Raw genomic sequence first — 21010 nt, forward strand, 5'->3', positions numbered from 1 at the left:
AATTCTCTGATAAACCAGAGACCTAGTGAAGAATTGAGGCCTGGAAATTCAGATGATTTCCCCCCGAATCCAGCTGCATTCAGGACCGTGTAGATCTGACCTGTGGGGCATGAGGAATAATGGGGATCTTTAGTGCAGAGGGATTGGGGGAGGAGAGCGGGGCCTTACTCTCAGAGGTACCCAGGCCAGGACCAGAGGAGGAGGGCACAGGGGGCACACACTCATCAGGAAAGCTCGGAGGCCAGTCCAGAGTAGGGAGGTGGGCTCACAGGACTAGGCAGGGCCGTCCAGGGGTCAGATGCCCCTCCTTATTCATTTCCTCAAAATAGTCTGGGACACCAGTACCCCACACCCTGACTGAGTCACTGAGCGCAGTCCTTCGATCAGACTTGGGTGAATGAAGTGCTCCTTCACTCCTGTTCACCTCCCCAGCAGAAAGGACATGTAACCGATTCCCCAGGATGGAAGAGTGACTTCCACAAGCCCTAAAAATAACTGAACCACTTCATATTCTGAACTTAGCCTCTCCCGCCCGCCCCCACTCTGGCCCACCCCTTAGCCAGCAAGATAAAGGCAGCTGCTGGGGCTGGCAGGGGACAGAGACCCGGGGCCAGGGCAGTGAGAAGGCATCTGACGGAGCCAGCGGAGCAGGACCAACCCCAAGCAAGAAGCTAGAGAGGAACGACAAACCTTAGGCTGCCCCCGCCAAAGACCCCAAGCACGCCATCAGCCAAGTGGGACCCTCAGGTGAGTAACCTGCCTTTTGTCTGTCCATGGCAGGGCTGGCTCTCCAGGCTCGGGTCCACTCTGCACCCTCCAGATGGTTCTCAGGATACCATGTATTAGGGGTGGCAGAAGGAAGTTAAGGGGCCATGCAGCTGGACGTAGGTGAGTGGAGGGGTCTCTGATATAAAGGCTCCATGAGGAAGTAAAGGGAATGGTTGCCACAAGCCTGAAGCCCACAGAAGGGCCAAGTTCTTACCAGTCTAAAAAAATCCAGAAAGGCTTTCCGGAGGAGGTAGCCTGGAGTTTTGATTTTCAAAATACAGGTATGGAGTTCTTAAGGCTTCCAGGCTTCCTCCCAGGCAGTCTCAGTGTCTGGAGGAAAGAGGGGGAGAGAAGAGGTGGGAGAACATGCAGGTGGAGTGGGGAAGCAGGCCCGACTCTGCCTTGTTAGTCTCCATGAGCAAGGGGCAGGGCTGTCTCAGCAGAGGGTCCCACTGCCCTCCACCCCTCCCCCCGTAGCTGTCACCCTCACATTCTCCTAGGGGTGCCTGCTGGGGAACAGAAAGGCACCACAGCCGATAAGAAAGCTTCACACTCTCTTATTTCTTGGGAGCCAGGCCCATGCCCAGCTGTTGTGGGTGAAAGTCTTGGCATAACTGGCCCCAGGAATGTCTCCCCAGGGCTGGCCTGAGCCCAGCTCCCCACATATCATGGCCTAGGACCTGGGCTGGGATGCCCAGACCATCGTCTTGCCCAGTGGGCAGACGGGGTGGCGGCGGGGGAACGGAGGACAAGCAAGGGAGACCAAATCTGAGTCTGCCCAGATGCAGAGACCTATAGAGGGGCTGTGCCAAGGTGGGGCAGACTGGGGACAGAGGTGGGGTCACCCTGAGGGGCTGGCGAGTCCGAAAAGGCCATGTTCTGGAATACTTCTTGGGGCTCAGGCCCCTAACCCTAAGTCTGGGCCCAGTTCTGAATTCTGCCCTCCTCCTCCTCCCTCCCTGCCTTCTAGAAACTTAAGCCTAAGGGTCTCAGGCCAGGCAGGGGTGAGGATGGGAAAGCCAGGAGTTGGGTAACCTGCTTCAGGCCTTGCTACTATTTTGCAGAGCCTCCTGGGACAGCTCCTCTCCCGTCTTCGGGCCCTAGTTTCCCCATCTGTACAATGAGGGGTCAGGTTCAGTGACCTCTGAGGGTCCTTAGGTCTGACATCCCTGGACTCCATGCTTCTAATAGTTTGGGACCATAACGGATTCTGGAGATTCCTGGGGGTGGCAGAAGGGTGGAGTTGGTGGCCTGCATATGCCATCTGCTCAGGGACACACTGGTGGTGACAGGACAGGGAGGAGGTGGGGACAGGCACAGTTTGCCTTTGGCAGGGGGTCCGCCTTAGAACTCAGAGACTACAGGAACTCCCCCAGAGTGTATGGTGAGAAGGGGCAGGATCAGGGAGCCCAGGGACGAGAAGATAAAGTGAGCCCAGGCGCTCAGGGTAACTGGCTGAGCCTGCGCCTCCCTCAGGAGGGGGCCCAGGGCTGCCATGCTGAGGCCAGGACCTTCGCTATATTTAGCACCGAGTGTGAAGCAGAGCAGTGGGTCAGGGGCAGTGGGAAGGGGACGTGCTTCTCATTCTTTCCCGACCGGCCTCTGGGAACTGTTAGTACACCTGTCACAAGACAGATAAGACACAGAGGACAGAGACCAGAGACCAGAGAAGGGCTTGAGGGGTGGGAGGCCATGAAGGGGGGCAGGGGTGAGCTGGGGGGAGGCAGTGCCTTGGTGGAAGCTGATTCACCTGAAGAGGAAGAAAGGACAGGAGCGCAGAGCCAGCGTAGGGCCGGTTGCACACCGTTGGGACTGAGTCTCCATGAGCCAGGGGCACAGCTGTCTTTGCAGATGGTCCCATTGCCCCCCTCCCTGTAGCTGTCACCCTCACACTCTCCTAGGGGTGCCTGCTGGGGAACAGAGGGACACTATAGCTGATAAGAAAGCTTCACACTCCTTACCCTCTTGTTTCTTGAGAGCCAGGCCCGCAATAGGGTCTAGGAAGTCAGCACTGCCTGTTACTCGTTCACCAAGATCTGACCCCTTCTGGGCCTCCGTTTCTTCATGCTTAATTATGAGCGTTTGGACTAGAAGAACTTTGAGATACCCCAGGCTCAGACGTCTGAGTCTTGGCATATGGCACAGAAACCCCTACCTGGGAATCAGAATCTGGCTCTGCCTAACCATGAGATACCTGGTGAGCCTCTACTGCTTCCACTGTAGCGTGGGCTGCGGGCCCCAGCTATGCATCCGTGGGCCTGGGACAGGTTGGAGAGCAGTTGAAAGCCCAGATAGGGATTGGGCAAGACTCCCAGTGAAAGTGGCAAGCACGCCCTCTGGTGTCCGGAAAGGGCATTTCTTATCCATGGTAAATAGTCACCAGTTTAGGGACCTGCTGCTCCCTAAGACCCCATAAATCAGGATCCTCCTCCAGGCCACTCACCTGGGACTCTGCCAGGGAAAACTGATTTTGATAAAGGAAGGTGAAGATGGGGCACGTCCAGTTTGCCTACTGAAGGTTTGAGAATCCCTTGTGGGGCCGAAGGACAGAACTTCATGGCCAGCAGTGCCCTGCTTGCTCCCTAGCAACCCGGGTGATTCTGGGGACGCCAGGACCCACCTTGTTGGATGGCTCCATATGCCCTAAGTTCAAGACTCATCACACACCAAGCATACAGGTGGCAGAGTGAGACCCAGCTGAGGTCTGGAGAGGGCATGTTACCTCAGGGCCTTGGGCCTTGCTCCCTGCCTTTTCTCCCACAAACCGCCCCTCCCCCCACCCCGAGGCCCCCCAGCCCCACCCTCATCTCTGCCCCTTCTCTTCAGGAGGATGGCCGACACCCAGACGCAGGTGGCCCCCACACCAACCATCCAGATGGCAACTGCAGAGGACCTGCCCCTCCCTCCACCACCAGCTCTGGAGGACCTGCCCCCGCCACCACCCAAGGAGTCCTTCTCTAAGTTCCACCAGCAGCGGCAAGCGAATGAGCTCCGCCGCCTCTACAGGCACATCCACCCTGAACTCCGCAAGAACCTGGCTGAGGCCGTGGCTGAAGACCTGGCTGAGGTCCTGGATTCGGAGGAGCCCACCGAGGGGGACGTCCAGTGCATGCGCTGGATCTTTGAGAACTGGCGGCTGGACGCCATTGGGGACCATGAGAAGCCAGCTGCCAAGGAGCCCGTGCCCGGTGGCGACGTCCAGGCCACTTCCCGCAAGTTTGAGGAAGGTTCCTTTGCCAATAGCATAGACCAGGAGCCAGCTGGACCTCGGCCATCCGGAGGGGACGTTCGTGCAGCCCGCTGGCTGTTTGAGACGAAGCCGCTGGACGAGCTGACAGGCCAGGACGAGGCACCAGAGGGTACAGAGAAGGAGCCCGCAGTCAGCGGAGACGTCCAGGGTACTAAGATGCTTTTTGAGACACGGCCACTGGACCGCCTGGGCTCCCGCCCCTCCATCCAGGAGCACAGCCCCTTGGAGTTGCGCTCAGAAATCCAGGAGCTGAAGGGTGACGTGAAGAAGACAGTGAAGTTGTTCCAAACGGAGCCGCTGTGTGCCATCCAGGACGCAGACGGCGCCATCCATGAGGTCAAGGCCGCGTGCCGCGAAGAGATCCAAAGCAATGCGGTGAGGTCAGCCCGTTGGCTCTTTGAGACCCAACCTCTGGATGCCATCAACCGCGACCCCAGCCAGGTGCGGGTCATCCGGGGTATCTCCCTGGAGGAGGGCGCCCGGCCTGACGTCAGTGCAACTCGCTGGATCTTTGAGACACAGCCCCTGGATGCCATCCGGGAGATCCTGGTAGACGAGAAGGACTTCCAGCCATCCCCAGACCTTGTCCCTCCTGGTCCGGATGTTCAGCAGCAGCGACATCTGTTTGAGACCCGAGCACTAGACACTCTAAAGGGGGAAGAGGAGGTGGGGGCAGAGGCCCCACCCAAAGAGGAAGTGGTCCCCGGCAACGTCCGCTCCACCCTGTGGCTATTTGAGATGAAGCCCCTGGACACTCCCAGAGACAATGTCCAAGTGGGTCACCTGCAGCGGATGGGTCCCCAGGAGGGTGAGGGTCTCCTGTATAAGCATCTATCTAGTGACAGCTCCTCAGCACTGTCCCTCTCTCAGACTGGCCCCCAGAGGGATGAGGTGAAAGGGGATGTGAAGACCTTCAAGAACCTTTTTGAGACCATCCCCCTGGACAGCATCAGGCAGGGTGAGCCTCCAGCCCCCAGGAGTGTAAGCAGAGCAGAAGGAATCGATTCTGCTGGGCAGTCTCAAGACACAGGGTCCCCGGTGTATGCCATGCAGGATGACAAAGGCCACCTCCATGCCCTGACGTCTGTCAGCAGAGAGCAGGTCGTTGGAGGTGATGTGCAGGGCTACAGGTGGATGTTTGAGACGCAGCCCCTAGACCGACTGGGCCGAAACCCCAGTACCGTCGACGTGGTGCGGGGCATCACCCGGCAGGAAGTGGTGGCCGGAGATGTGGGCACTGCCCGGTGGCTCTTTGAGACCCAGCCCCTGGAAGTAATCCACCACCGGGAGCGACAGGAACGACAGGAAGAAGAAGGAAGGAGCCAGGCCTGTCCCCAGCCTGAGGCACCCCCCAAGGGTGACGTGCAGACCATCCGGTGGTTGTTTGAGACATGCCCAATGAGCGAACTGGCAGACAAGCAGGAGTCAGAGGTCACAGATCCCACATCTAAGGCCAAGGCACAGTCCTTCACCTGGATGTTCGTGCCTCAACCCCAGGACAGACCAGAAGGCTCCGGGGAACAGCACCTGAAGGTTAGCCAGGTCCAGGCTGGAGAAAGACAGACAGACAGACATGTCTTTGAGACTGAGCCTCTGCAGACTTTAGGCCGTCCCTGTGGAAGAGGGCCGGTGAGATACTGCAGCCGAGTGGAGATCCCTTCAGGCCAGGTGTCTCGTCAAAAGGAGGTTTTCCAGGCCCTGGAGGCAGGCAAGAGGGAAGACCAGGGCTCGAGGGTGACCCCTGAGCCCATCCCTGCAGGCTCTGTGCACAAGTTCACCTGGCTCTTTGAGAACTGCCCCATGGGCTCCCTGGCAGCTGAGAGCATCCGAGGGGGCGACCTCCAAGAAGAGCAGCCTGTAGGCCCATCAGACAGCAGGGTGCTGGAGAGGCAGGAGACTGCAGCTGAGAGGACCCTGCGGACTCTGCACGCCATGCCTGGCATCCTGCACCGGGGAGGCATCCTCATGGAGGCCCGAGGGCCGGGGGAGCTCTGCCTGGCCAAGTACGTGCTCCCAGGCCCAGGACAGGGGGTGCCCCATATACGGAAGGAGGAGCTAGTGTCTGGTGAGCTTCCCAGGATTGTCCGCCAAGTGCTACGCCGGCCAGACCTGGACAAGCAGGGGTTGCTGGTTCAGGAGGACCCAGTGGGCCAGCTCCAGCTCAAGCCGTTGACGCTTCTAGCTCCAGGCAGCAGCGGGAATGTTGAAGACACGGACCCTGAGTTCCAGCAGTTGCTGGCTTGCAGCTTGGGCACCTCGGTGGCGAGGACTGGGCTGGTGATGCAGGAGACAGAGCAGGGCTTGGTCTCACTCACTGCCTACTCTCTGCAGCCCTGGCTGACCAGCAGGGCCCCCGAGAGGAGCAGTGTTCAGCTGCTGGCCAGCTGCATAGACAAAGGAGATCTGAGTGGCCTGCACAGTTTACGGTGGGAGCCACCGGCTGACCCAAGTCCAGTGCCAGCCAGCGAGGGGGCCCAGAGTCTGTCCCCAACTGAGAGCATCATTCATGTTCCCCCTCTGGACCCCAGCATGGGGATGGGGCATCTAAGAGGCCCTGGGGCCACCCCCTACCCCCCACGGGCCATTGGCAAAGCAGTCTCTCTGACTGGCAAAGAAAAGCAAGAAGACAGTTCCATTGGACAGAAACAGATGGCAGCTTTGGCACAGTCAGAAGGAGCCACGAGTACACCCCCAGGGCCTGGAGCCCCAGACCTCCAGGCCGCCATGCAGAGTCTGAGGATGGCAACGGCTGAGGCCCAAAGCCTGCAGCAGCAAGTTCTGAATAAGCACAAGCAGGCCCCCACCCAGGGAATTATCTCCCCCCACTTCCAGGATGGTCTTCTGCAAGCACCCACCACAGCCACTAGGTCTTCCCAGAGCAACACTGGGACTATGGCTGGAGGTGACCCTAGGATCCCAACAGCCCCCAGAAAGGTCAGTGGGGAACAGAAAGCACTGCCTGGAGGGCTGCCTGGAGGGTGGGTGACTATTCAGGATGGCATCTATACTGCTCAACCTGTGAGGACCTTTGACCGACCTGGAGGTGACCAGCCCTCTGAGAGTGAACCCCCACCAAGGGGCAGGGAGACTCTCCTCTCCACCCAGGCTCCCAGCCCACTCCAGGAAGACCCAGGTCGGAGCCTTGGGCCAGGGCGGGAGGAGCCTGGGGGCTGCACACAGACGGCCTGGGGGCCTCCAGAAAAAACAATGGCAGGAATGGGCCCAGGGGGCCTCCGAGCTGCAGAGACCACCCTGAAGGCTGCCTCTTTAGCCCACCACACTCTGGTCTCTGGGCCTCAGGCCGCAGGTGCCAGCCTACACTCCCATAATGCCTCTGTTCCCCCTCCTCCTCTCCCAGCTGCTGTGACAGGACCTGACTTCCCAGCCCACCATGATGAGGACTGCATCCGGCAGGCATCCGAGCTCCTGCAGGACCCCCTTCTCCACTCCCACAGCAGCCCTGCTGCCCAGAGAACCCCTGGGGAGTTACAGACAAAGACCCCGAAACTGGAACCCACCATGTCCCCAAGGAAGAAGCCCCAGCTGCCCCCCAAACCTGCCTATCTAAGCCAGATACCCCCTCCTCAGAGGCTGCCCAAGCCCTCAGCTCTATCTCCCAGCTCCTTCCAAAGAGAATATAAACAAGGTGAGAAAAATGCAGCCATCCCTCCGCCGGCAAATGTCCCCACCACTGCAGGCCAGGGATGCATAGCTCTGGCTGGATGTCCCCATGGTCAGAGTCAGCCCAGCTTTCAACGTGGCCCCAGCACCACGGCCCCCAAGCCCACCGACAGTCAGGCTGTGGACAGCAGTTCCCGGAGCCTTGAGTCCCCCAAGCTCTCAGCTCTCAGCAGTGAACACACCTCACCACAGCAGGGCCCCAGGCCCCTAGGAGAGAAGCCCATGGAAGGTTCCCAGCAAGAGGTCCCTGAGAGCCCTGACATTCTGCAGGAAAGCCAGCAAGAGCTCCAGAGCCTCCTGAGCCAAGTGCAAGCCCTGGAGAAGGAGGCAGCAAGCAGTGTGGACGTGCGGGCGCTGCGGAGGCTCTTTGAGGCCGTGCCCCAGCTGGGAGGGGCCCCTCAGGCTCCTGCTGCTCCCCGCAAGCCTGAGCCCTTGGTGGAGCAGGCCTTTGGAGAGCTGACAAGGGTCAGCATGGAGGTTGCCCGGCTGAAGGAACAGACCCTGGCCAGGCTGCTGGACATTGAGGCGGCGGTGCACAAGGCCCTCAGCTCCATGTCTAGCCTCCAGCCTGAGGCTAACACCGGGGGCCTTTCCCCAAAACCCCCAAAGGACCACAGTGCCTGCAAGGTCAGTGTCATGGGCAGCACTAGAACCAGGTCCAACTGCTCAGGCCAGGAGGTCAGGGGTCAAACTGCAGTCAAGAGCGAAACCGAGGTTCCATGTCATATTGAGGTCCAGAGTCAAGCCAAGGTCAGAAATCACACAGAGGCCAGAGGTCAAGCAGTCTCAACTGCCACCAGGAAGCTGGAGACATTCAGCGAAGATTTAGGCCTCCCTCGAGTCTTGCCTTCCAGAAGAGATTCACCCTCTTCCCCAACCTTCATCTCCATCGAGTCAGCCACAAGGAAGCTTGCAGAGGCCCCCAGCCCCAGGGACAGCCCAGATGTGAAAAGCACACACCAGGCCCAGGATGTGAGGCAGGTCCTGCTCCCGCAGAAAGGTGTCCAGGACAAGGCCAGGAAGAACGAAGTTACCCAGTGCTCTGGACAGCCCAAGGCTGCCCCTGCCTCAGCCAGTCCCCTGCCCAGCGAGCGGCAGAAAAGTGTTCTGGAGCTGCGGACAGAGCCTGGTGGCTCCCAGAGCTATGGAGCTGTGACAAGGGTCACTGAGCAGTATGAGGAGGCAGATGAGTACAGAAACACAGCGCTCACATCCTCCACCGCGGTCGCGGAGCAGGCAGGGTCGCCCAGAGGCCAGGCTCCCCACCTTGGGCTCCACACCTCCCCTTTGTTGCGGCAGTTCCTGCATAGCCCAGCTGAGCTCAGCGGTGGCTTGGCAGAAGCCCAGAGGGTTCCCAGACCCTGTGGCCACTCCCAGCCTGCAGCCCAGTGAGGCCCTCCGCCTCTCACGGCAGCTTTCCACCTGTCCCTGGGGCACCTCCCTCCAGGGAACTGAGATGGGTGCTACCTTTTGCACACATGAGGCCAGGACCAAGATGAAAGGGCATCTTTGGAGACCTGTGGGCTGTTTGCCTTTTGTTGGCTCCATCATTAGGCCCAGTTCTTGCAAAGGAAGGAAGAAAGATTAGGAAGAAGTCTACTGAGTTGCCCGGGCACGGGAGTAAGATGAGGGCTCACAGCAGCTTATGGAGGGTGTAATATGTGCCGACACACACGCTCCTCACATAGACCTGACCCACGCGTCAGTCTGTGTGCCACTGCCGCACATGGAGCCCCCTGAGTGACCCATCACCCTCGGCCTTTATTTCTTTAATTATAAATCGAAATGTTCTCAGCCATCTGCTCTTTAATTCCTGGAGATGACAGCGCCAACTAGACACTGGATTGGTCTGTTGGGGACTGGTCTGAAGGCCCCAGAAGGGCCCTGCGGCAGCCCCTTTATCAACATCTCCATCCATCAGTGGGGTCATCCTGGCAGCCCAAAGGTCACACAGACAAGGTTGGCAATCAGAAATGCCCCTAGAAGCCAAAGGTACTGCCTCCCCGACCCACTACCCCTCACTCTGCATCCAAATGGGAAGAAAACAGTCTGAATAAACCCAACTTTTATTCTCTCCTCTGTGTGTGTCTGACTGTTTATGCATCTGTTCCAGAGTCTGGGTTCCCACTGTCAGGAAAACAGCCACAACCTCCAGGTACCCTGTTTTCCTGGCAACAGCAGTGTTGGAAGGCTGGGAAAAGCTACCCCTTCCTCTACCATCTTGGCTGGGACCCAGAAAGTCCTGCCCACTCCTTGCTGCCCCTCTACCTGTGGCCTCCCCTCCTGGTGGTTCTTGAACATGATCCTGGAATGGCATCTGACCAGAATCCTGCTCCAGGCCCCGGATCCTTCCCAGGGGGCCTCACGCCAGGAGAACTCCAGTGACCAAGATGGCGGGGCCACTTGTCCCTGCTCAGGTCAGGTGCTGTGTACAGAGCAGGGGTTCCTGGGAAGGGGAGGGCACAGATCCTGGCCTGGAAAGCCAGAATGATTAGGTGAAGGGCCCTTTTCACTCTTTCAAAAAGCATTGAGCATCTGCTACCACTCAGATCTGTTCTAGGCAGCAGAGACACAGAAGTGAGTTCTAATGGGGTTCTGCTCTCAGTGAACTGACTTTCTTTCAGAGAGACAATGAATAACCAGGAAAAACTGGATCACAAATAAGGATGAGGCACTCGACTGGGCCACTCTCTCACTCTGGAGTTGGGGTCTTAAAATATAGTGATGTGACAATGACAGGTTACTGCCTTAGAGGATTTGGCCAACGCAGACCTCTCTAATGAAAAAAAAAATCTCACCTGAGATCTGAATAATAAAGAGCCAGTTATGTAAAAATGCATGCTAGGCACAGGGAAGAGCACATGCAGAAACCCAAAGGTGGGAGGAAGTTTAGTTCCTGGATTTCCTGGATAGCCCTCTGAAGGAAGGGGCTTTAGCAAATATGATTGTCCGCCCCTCCCTACATCCTGCCTCCTACAACATTATGTGGAAATTTGCCCACACTTTGCTTCAGTTGAATAGGCACACTCCTATCCTACAGCCAGCCAAGGGCTCAGCCCTCCACACTCTCACAGCCCCCACCCCATTGCCTGCTCTGTTGATATGGGAGGGGGGGGTCCCCCTAGGGCAGCAGAGCTCTGACTTGAAAGGGGCCCAATGCCTGTGGAAGACTGTGCCATGTGGGAGCAATCAAGATACCAAATCTACCCACCTGGTCCCCATACCCACATCTTGCTGGGCCCCTCGCCACATGTCCACCTCGCCTCCCCTCTGTAGGACCTCACTTGATTCCAGGGACCAGCATCTTATAGTGTGATTGTTCTCAGTGTTCTCATCTGTAATATGGGCACAATTATAGTACCTACTATTGTGAAGATTAAGTGAATTAATATGTATAAAGTGCTTGGAGCTATGCCTAGCATCTGGAACTCAAAGACATATACTTTTAGTATTATTGTAATTATTAGTTTTAACATATCTTTTCTCACCTCCAGGTGGAGTCCCTGTCTTGTTCATTTCAGTATCTCTAGTGCTTGTCACAAGTGCCTAGGACTCCATAAATCTCAAATGAACGCACAGATGAATGAAATGATTAAGTGAATTCACTGATTCATCCAACTAACATTTATTGAGAACCTACTTCATGCCAGGTTCTGTTCAGGGTGCAGAGAATAGAGATGAACAAGGCAGAATTTATCCCTAACCTCGTGAAACTTAGTCTTAAAGAGGGAAGACAGTGTATTACAAGCAGATAAGATCATTTTAGAGGGAAGCGATACTGTGAAGGAAATAAAAACAAGGTCAGTCCACAAGAAGATGTTGGCAGTTACTTTCGCTTGGGTGGTCGGGGAAGGCATCTCTGCGGAGGTGACCTGAATGACAGAGGAGCCAGTCCTAATGGCTGGAGGCAGCGGCCTCGGGAAAGAGTGGGAGAGGCAGGCGGATGGGTGGTGAGCGGGCGGGCGTGAGCGTGCATCAAGGGGAGCAGCGGCCGCTGGTTGAGGCCTCGCCCAATGCACTGCACACCTGCCGCCACACCTGCCACACACTCCCCGGCTCCGCCTCTCCCCAGCCGGGGAGGGGGCGGGGCTGGAATTGGGGCTCGCCGGCCGAAGGCGGAGCGCGCCCGCCTTGGCCCCGCCCCCGAACCCGGAGGGAGGGACTGCGTTCCCACTCGCCGTCGCCAAGGTGACGAAGACGTCACCCAGGCTGCCTGGTTCGGAATGTTCGGGCGGCGGCGGTCGTTGCTGGGAAACGCCAGGCAGGCGCGCAGCCAGGGGCCGGCTCCGCGCCACAGACACCGGACGCCAGTACGCGCTGTCCTGGCCGGCTCTGGCTCCGAGCCTCCCTCCGCAATTCCAGAAGGATGCCGGGTTCCGGTCCTCACCCAAGTCGCGGTTCCGCCCGGGACTAACCTGCCGACGCCGCGCCTCCTCCCTTCTAGTTGCTCTCTGTCGCTGCCTGTGTCCCAAGTTTGTCTACCAGTCCCCATCTTCACGGCCATCATCCCTCCTCAGGCCTCCATCCAGCCCCCCTTTCGCAGACCACTACCATAACCTCTCAAGTGGTCTTCCTGCCTTAGCCCTGTCTGTCCTAACAGTCTGTCTGTCATCCATCTGGTAGCCAAAGCTCTTACCAAAAGCTAACCAGACTAAGTCACTCCTGGGTAATACCCTCCACTGGCTTCCCAGCTCACTCAGTCTGAAATCCAACTCTGTTTTCAGCAGCCCAGAAGAGCAGAATGACTTGCTTCTCTGCTTTCCTCTCCAACTTCACTGCCCCCATTCACCTCACCCACATCCCCCTAGTTACACTTGACCTTTGTATAACTACACCAAAGGTCTTCTTGACCTTTACAGAACATGCCAAATGAATTCCTGCCTCAGGGACTTTGCACTTGTTGTAACCTCTTCCTGGAAGTCTCTCAGATCTGGGCTCCTTCTCACTCAGATTCCAGTTCAAATGTCTCTCCAGAAAGGTCTTTCCTGATCCATACTTACCCTACCTACCCTGCCTACCCCCTCTCCTGCACCCCCACCCATCCAAAGAGGCCTTCCTCCAAGTCATCATGCTGTTTTATGTTTTCCTGAGGACCCATCACAACACGAAATTATCTTGTTCATATATTTGCTTATTGTCAGTTTTCTTCAGACTATTCCTGCACAGCAAACCACCTCAGACTTAGTGGTTTACACAACAACCGTTTTATAATACTCATGAATTCTGTGGGTAAGGAATTTGGACAGAACACAGTGGGGATGACTTGTCTCTGGGCCATGATGTGTGTGGGGCCTCAGCTGGGAAGTCTCAAATGTTGGGGCGATTGGACAGCTAGGGTCTGGAAACATCTAAAGAGTCACTCACTCACATGTCTGGCAGTTGGTGTTGGCTGTTGGCTGGAACCTCAACTGGGATGTCAGCCAGAACACAAATGCTGGCCTCTCCATGTGACCTGGGCCTAGAACAGCATGGCAGTCTCAGGGCAGCTGGACTTCCTACATTTGGTCTCAAGGCTTCAAACGCAGAAGCGGCATCATCTTTTATGATCTAGCCTCAGAAGTCACACAAAATCACTTCTGCTGCATTCTGTTGGTTACAAGTAAGTCACTAGGCTGCCTAGATTGAATGGAAGGAGAATTAGATACCACCTTTTGACAAGGAAGAGGCAAAGTTCTAGAAGAACATGTGGCCCTCTTTGGAAAGTACCATCTCCACAGGCAAGTCTTCCTCCACTGGAATACCATCTCCATGCAAACCACTTCTCATTTGTTTATTGTTGCATTTCCAGTGCCTGGAATGGTGCAAAAGCACACAGTAGGTGCTCAGTCCCTGTTTTAAAGTGAATAAATGAAGGTTTGTCTTTGAAGGAGTCACTCTGGCCCAGCTCTTCTCCTTGGAAGCGTATTTCCTGCCCCAACCCTCGATTTTGGCCAGGTCTGCTCTGGAGGAAGCCCAGTGTTTGCATTGGAAGGTGGGAAACAAGTATGGTTTTTTGTTTTGTTTTGTTTCTGGTCCGGGAGTGGGCAGGGGAGGGAGGAGGGGAGATACTGAGGATTGAGAAATGTGTAGCCAAATGAGGTTCTGGAACAGTGTTCTACTATAAAGGGTGTTGAAAACCCAGTCTGTTTTTTCTCATTCCGAACTCTGGAAATGCCCAGGAGAGGACTGTGGTTTTGTCCTCTGGGCCACGGGGAGCAGGAAAGTGGCCCAATGGGAATGGAGCTTTGGAGAAGTGCCTCAGGCAGCAATGGGGAGGGAGGTTGTAATGCCTATTAGGATCCATTGCAGAAATCTGGGCAAGAGGTGGCCCTAAAGCCACTCACAGGTCTGTTACGATAGATAAATTCTCCCTGCTGTACTGATGAAGGACCTTCCATTTGATCTTCCCAAAGTCCTGAAACACATAGCGTTTCTCCTGGTTTTCTCCTGTTCCATGAGGGGCAACAGCAGAGGGGCAAACCAGAAGTCAGCCCAGGCTTCTCCCTGCCCCAAGCCCTCACATCAATCTGTTCTGGCTCCCAAATCTCTCTCCCCCTTTCCCCTGCCTTCTATCTCCACTGTTGCTCAAGGGTTTGAGAGTGTGGATGTCATATGGTGGCAACAGCCATGCCAAAGTTCTTGCCACCTCCAGTGCCACCCCCAAACTGTGACTCCTCCAGTCCAGCCCTGCAGCGGCCCCTCACCACCTCTACCGTAACACCCACACTCCTTAGGTCTTCAAGGTCCTTCTTGTGCAGCTGCTTCCTTATTTACAGCCCCTCCTCATCCATTCCCCATGACAACTGTACGTTCTAGGTGCTTTAGTGTTCTATCCAGGGTCACACTGCCCTGGCTTTGCCCAGGTCCGGCTTACCCACTGGGCACAGCAGGCATGGGGCTTCAGGCCCACCATACTTTTAAGGGCCCATGAAGATGTTTTAACTTCTCTTAAAATCAGAAGGAAACAAAAAGAACTTTTAAGTAGAAGAAAATGTTTTACTACGTAACGTGAATATATTCATCTTTATACCACAAGTTTGGGAAACATATTTTTTAATTTGGAGGAGGAAGCCCACGAAGGCAAAAGTGCCTCAGGCCTTCAAAAGTCAGAACGCAGCCCTGGGTTCGCTTATGCTGTGCCCCTTATTCTGCACCCTGCCATTTCTGAAAGACCTGATCTTGGAGATTTAGCTTGGAAGTAAACTCTTCAACAAAGCAAAAGCCAGCGAGTGACCTCTGACCTCTCTGCCTTACGAAGTGTTTAGTAGCTTGGAAAACCCCGTTGCAACCTTTAGGTTTTGTGTGTGTCTCCCCTATTGTACTGTTAGTACCTGCAGATCAATACCTTCATCCCCCGTTTTCTCCATCTTGGTACCTGCTCCCCACCTTTGGCAGAGATGCCAAGTTAGACGCCAGCTCCCTTTAAAGAAAACTCTGGCAGAGTCTCAGCCTGGGGGCACTCGGGAATAGCCCCGGACCCCAAACCACGAACGATGGGGCCTGGAGTGCACGCCCAGAGCCACCCGCGTCCGGGGGAGGGGCGTGCGTGTGCCTGACTGCAGGCCGCGGGGGCGGGGACACAGGTCTCACAAGCTGCATCTCTGCCACACGTCCCTGCCAGCTCCACCCGTCCCACATCGGAAGGAGGAAGCCAACGAGCTCTGCTGCTCTCTCTCTCTCTTTTTGCCCAAAAGCTCCGCCCCCCTCTTCCGATGCACCCCCTTCCTCCTCCTCCCCGCCCACCTCCTCCGTTAGGTTTCTTACGAAAAAGTGCTGCTGAGAATTCCCAGAAGGTCCCGGATGTGAAGTCACTGGCGTGAGGTCACGGAGCCTGGTTCCAGGAATAAGCCGCTTGTGGGGGAGGAAAGAAAAGTGCAGAAAACGAGAGAGGTAGTGGAGCCTTGGGTGCTGTCAGCAGCTGGGTCCCGGGCTCTGTCTCCAGCCTGGTCTCGAAAATTCTGACACCTGGAGAGGTTCCCAAGGAAAAGATGCTTCACTTCTCCCATACTATAGAAATGCTAATTAAACCCTGTTATACAGATCCGTGTTAACCTAGATCAAGAGGTTGGAACAGGTGGGGAAACAGGAGTATTTAGCCACCGGTGGGGGGAGGGGACAAGACACCAGACTGGCCCTTCCAGTTTGGAGAACAGCTTGGCAATAGGATCAGAATTTTAAATGAACATGCCCTTTGACCCAACCAATTACGCACATAGGGATTTATCCTACAGGCAGGCACACAAGGATAAAAGCGTAAAGTGGTTCACAGCAGCGTTGTTTCAAATACCAAAAGTTGAAAGCCACCTAAATGTCCATCGGCAGGGAACTGGTTAAATAAAGTATGGTACTTCTGTACCCTGGGATACTTACTATGCCTCGTGGGAAAGGATGTGGCAGTGTGTATATGGGCGACCCGTCCAAGCTATAGTGTCGGGTGAGCAAAACCAGGGAGCATCCTCCGAAAACTTCTGTCTGTGCTCCCCACTGTGATGATGCTTTAAAGATACATATTCATGTAACAAATACATATTGAGCACCTGCCAAGTGCCAGGCACACTGCAAACTCTGAGGATTCATAGCAGTGAACAAAACAGACTCAGCCCCTGGATTCCTGCAGCGTGTGGGGGTGGGGGGTAAACTGATGAAACGCATTAGGCGTGATAAGTAAGTGCTATGAAGAGGAGAGCAAGGAGTTTGGAAAATGTTACAGGTTGTGCTATTTTAGATAGAATGGTCAGGAAAAGCCTCTTGGACAAGTTGACATATGAACAGAGAATGAGGGGAGAGAGCTTCAGCTGTCTGTCAGTGTGGGGACAGAGCCCCAGAAAGCAGTTTCCAGGCTCTCGGCCTCACGTGGAGGAGTGCTGGCTCGGGTAGTAGATGGCCGTCAGCTGTGGCTAGTTGGCCGTCAGCTGTAACCAGTTAGCCAATTAGCCGCTAATATAACTGCTGTGGCTACGCTAGCAGAGAAGAGAGAAAGAATGGGGGCTAGCAAGAAGATGGTGGCTGGGCTGGCAAGTGTGGATGGCGGTTTGCGGACAGTGTGGATCCAGCCTCCAGTGAGAGTATAGTGCCGCCAGAGAGAATATAGTGGTATGACTCCCCTACCTATGGCTCCGTGGGTGTTCCTTTTTGGCCTCACCATATCCTGTGTTCTTGTATGGGGAGCGGGAGCAGAGACCCTGCAGGCCTCCCCGCATGACAAATGGCGCAGAGAGCAGGGTCTCCCGCATGACAGTCAGGCAGAGGGCAGAGACAGTGCAAAGGCCCTGAGGCAGGATTTTACTTGGCATGTGAGAAGCAGTGGGGAGTCCAGTGTGGCTGAAGCAGAATGGGCAGGCCACAGTGGTAGACGGGAGTGTAGCCAGGTTGTGAAGGTGATGGATGGGGACTACGGAGGTCCTTGTAGGGGCTTCCGCTTGACTGGGAAGCCAGTGGAGGGTATTGAACAAAGCAGTGACATGATCTGACATAGGCTTTAATAGGTCACTCTGGCTGCTGAGTGGAGATAGATGACAGAGGGTCAAGGGTGGACTCAGAGCCCAGGGAGGGGGTTGTCGCAATAATCCAGGTGAGACACAACAGTGGCTGGACAAGAGTGACAGATGTCAAGCCGTGATGTGCTTCTAGATGTATTTTGATAGTAGAGCTGATAGAATTTGCTGGTAGACCAGATGTGCCTGTGAGAGAACGAGGAGTCAGGAGTGACTAACTACAAGCATGGCGTGGTCATTTACCGGGACTGGGAAGGCTGTGGGAGGAGCAGTTTTAGGGAGTGGGGTGAGGAGTCAGTCGTCTGAGCTGCTCACGCAGGTCAGGGGTTCCGGGGTAAAAGAAATGTGAGAGTTGTTTGGAATTTATAACAGAGAGGGACCCAGAGGGAAACAGCTGGCGCACTTGGATTGAGAAATTTGAGAAGCGTCTAATAAAAGGACTCTTTACAGAAGTGTATCAGGGTGTAGAGAAACCAAGAGGACAATGTAGGACCCTGGGGCTAGCAGCAAAGGGGACTTAACCATCCATAGTTCTGAAGCAGTGAGAGGAGGGAGTTGCTGGAACCTGGGGACAGAGAGCTAACTGGACAGGACGGCATCCAGGATTGGGAGATGTCATCCAAAGAAGGGAATTTGCTTTTGATATACAAATTTGAATGTTGCCAACTGGCAGGAGCTGAGGCCTTTTGTGGAGGAGTGCAGCCAGTCGATGGCAACCCTACAGAGAGAACATATATTCTCACCTCACTCTCCCCCGCCCCCCTTATGACGCATGTCTGTGTTGGCCAGTGGTCAAACCCCATGGGAAACCAGAGGGCAATGGAGCCCACTGAGGTGGCTCCTCCAGGTCAGTCCCCAGGCACGGAGCTGGGAGGAGAAGGGGGGAGAGTGGGTCTGGAACAGCAAGTGGAAGACGCCCAGCATGGGGGTCAGAGTTAAAGATGATACACAAAGCTGTGGCTGCAGAAGAGGCCACTTAGGGGGTGGACATAGATAGAAACAGGGCGGAGGTCGCTGCCCTGAGGCCATCTGATATTTAGAGATTGAGAGATAAAATAGAACCAGAAAAGGATCCTCCAAAGGATCAGTGAGTGAGACAGGAGAACAAAGAGCCGTACCATGGCCAAGTGACGCAAGTGTGTCTAGTAGGAGAGAGGGAGGGAGGAGGAGGGAGGGCTGACAGAAATGCTCTCCATAGGTCAAGTAGGATGAGGGGTGTACATGTCCATGTGTGTGCGTGTGTGTGTGTGTGTGTATGTGTGTAATGTACATAGACTGTTTGTGGAAAAAAGACCACAAGAAAAACAAACAAAAAAACACCTATTAATAGTGCCCCTAGTAGAGACACCCAAGGTAAGCAGAAGGAACGAGACCCAACTTTTCATTTTTTTCCAGTTCGGGTATTTTTCACCATGTAGATGTATGAATTTTGCAAATCCACAATTCTCCCAAATCATCTGGAAGACAGTCTTGAGGTCTCCCTGGGACTTGAGGAAGACAACTGATGGAGTCTGGGAGGGCGGCCGGAGAAGAGAGATGCTGGAAGGATCTCCCTGTGTCAGTCCAGCCAATGGCTTTAGGAGCAGTGACATGGACAATCCATTGAGCCCTGTCCTGTTGCTCACTATCATCCCCCAGTTACTTGTCCACCCACCCACCTTCATCCCGCCCCACCCCCGCCTCTGCCCAACCCAAGATGTCAGGGAAACTCTTCACATCTTAGTATCGTTTCAGTAATTTTGCATGTCATGCTTTAAGATTCTCAGTCTTGTATATCAAAAATAAATCCCCGTTCTTGGATGAAATCGCACAAGCTTGGATATTGTCATCTTGGAAGACAGTGATTCCTCATAATTCTCTTTCTGATGAAGCTGAACTTTCCACAAGATATTTCTCAGGAGAGCATAGAATCCTTTGGATTGGAGCATTTTTTTTTTTTTTTTTTTTCAGTTAAGAATTGGCTCCAGGTGGAAATTATTTCAGGATTGTGCACTGATTCTTATTGCAGATCCTGAAGATGGGGACCCACTTAAGGGGCCCAGTAGAACCTGACTCTCAGGAGCCTCAGGCCAATGTCAGGAGGCTTCTCAGCAGGTGGGGGAATGGTTGTAGGAGGGGGCTGGTGGAGGTGCCATTGGGAAACCTGTGTCCCCTCGTTTCCTGGGCTGCTTCCTTGGGCTGTTGGGCTCCGAAGGGGGTCTCCCAATCTAACATGCTTAAGGCACCCCCCCATCCACACACACACATAAAGGGAAGGACCAGAAGAGGGAAGGAAACCACCAGCCCATCTGTCCTCTTGGGGACTGATTGTGACATGCCCAGTCTGGGCTCCACTTCACTCTCCATCTCCCACTCCCTGATTAACTCAAACGTCTCACTATGCTCTGGCCTTTGAGTCTCTCTGTCTCTGTCGTGCTAAAAAGAAAATTCCAGGAGAGCAGAGACCTTGTCTGTATTATTGGCCACTAATGATCCGTGACTAGCACAGTGTCTGGTGTAGTTCAGTAAACAGCATGAGTGAATGGGCAAAATGAGTTTTCCACAGCTCGATCTGTATTTCACGGAAGAAATCTGGAAGACTCCCCAGATCATCCCTCACTACACACACGCTCTCCACCATCTCCTCAGAACAGAGGTCCTGGGCTGGCAGCCCACACTCGGTGGTGTACTGGAGCCATCACTGCCTGGAGAGTGTGCACACCTCTTCCAGTTTCGCTTGCAGTGCCAGTAGCTTGAAACCAGCCATGGTGGGAGAATTTACACCGTGGAAATTGGCAAACACTGCGGAGCATAACTTCTTAATCCCAGAGAACTGGTTGTTAAACATTTACGACCAGCATACCACTGCTTCGGGTCCTGTTCCTGCCACCATAATTCAGACAAGTCAATCAGTCACTCTGAGCTTCCCTTCTCCATGAGACAGAGATCCCGCAGAACCTACCTAACAGGATTGTCTAGAGGATTAAATGTGATTACAATCCTGTAATATGTTTAGCACAATGTTTGGCTTCTAGTAAAAACGCAATCCACTTTAGTATCGTTCCAGTTATCTATTGCTGCACAACAAGCCACCCGCACAATTTAGTGGCTTAACACACATTTATTTTGTTCAAGAATCTATAATATGGGCAGGACTTAGTGAAGATAGTGCATAACGAAAGAGGTATGAAGGCTGGGGTTGGAATCATCTGAAACCACATTCACGCATACATCTGGCATTTGATACTGGCTGTCAGCTGGGACCTTAGCTGGGGGTAGACACCAGAACACCCACACATGGATTCTCCATATAACCCAGACTCTCTCACAATATGGTGGCTGGGGTGCAAGGGTGAGTGTCCCCAAAACGCCAGCCAATAGCGTTCGCCAGCCAATAGTATCATCTTTTGAAACTTACCTTGGAAATCACACAGTATCATTTCTAACACATTTTATTGATGAGAAGCAAGTCACTAAGGGAGAGGAATTAGATACCTCCTTTTGATCAGAAGAATGTGAATTCGTGGACATGTTTTTAAACCACCACAACTAGTATTATTGTGGCCCTTAGTATACTCCAGCTTCTAGTATGTGAATTCCCTCACTTCTTAGCCTTAGTTCCCTGTGGGAGGACAGGGATTCATTGGATCATTAAGTCCCTGCCCCCCTCGCTGCTCCCCAAGTGAATTTGGGCCCTGTCCACTGCAGAGTTCAGTAAAGGTTACAGACGTGAATTTCCTCTCGCAGAAGCTGGCCCTGACATTTGTGCTTCAGTTCCTTTGGATGACATCCCTGTTGGCCTCATAGAAACTGAGGGACAGGGCACAGCCCTGAGGGCAGGTAGTTTCACCAGCAGAAC

The 21010-nt window shown here is 54.6% G+C and overlaps 1 protein-coding gene across 2 annotated transcripts; it reads left to right on the top strand.

Annotated features, from left to right (window-relative positions):
- The first annotated feature begins 587 nt into the window (after positions 1-587).
- XIRP1 (xin actin binding repeat containing 1) lies at positions 588-9775 on the top strand. 2 transcript variants are annotated; one of them, XM_019727590.2, is made up of 3 exons: positions 588-747; positions 3595-6952; positions 7377-9775. In XM_019727590.2, exons 2-3 carry the CDS (start codon positions 3599-3601, stop codon positions 7383-7385), a joined length of 3363 nt encoding a protein of 1120 aa, XP_019583149.2. In that variant the 5' UTR covers positions 588-747; positions 3595-3598; the 3' UTR covers positions 7386-9775. The 2 variants fall into 2 exon arrangements, with proteins under 2 accessions (XP_019583149.2, XP_019583148.2); XM_019727589.2 differs by having other exon boundaries at positions 3595-9775.
- Positions 9776-21010: the final 11235 nt, after the last annotated feature.

Source organism: Rhinolophus sinicus, linkage group LG10 (assembly GCF_036562045.2).
Source record: "Rhinolophus sinicus isolate RSC01 linkage group LG10, ASM3656204v1, whole genome shotgun sequence".
NCBI lineage: Eukaryota > Metazoa > Chordata > Mammalia > Chiroptera > Rhinolophidae > Rhinolophus > Rhinolophus sinicus.

Bases quoted from the DNA above. Each gene is read 5' to 3' on its own strand.
- XIRP1 (XM_019727589.2), top strand. From the start codon at position 3,599: ATGGCCGACACCCAGACGCAGGTGGCCCCCACACCAACCATCCAGATG.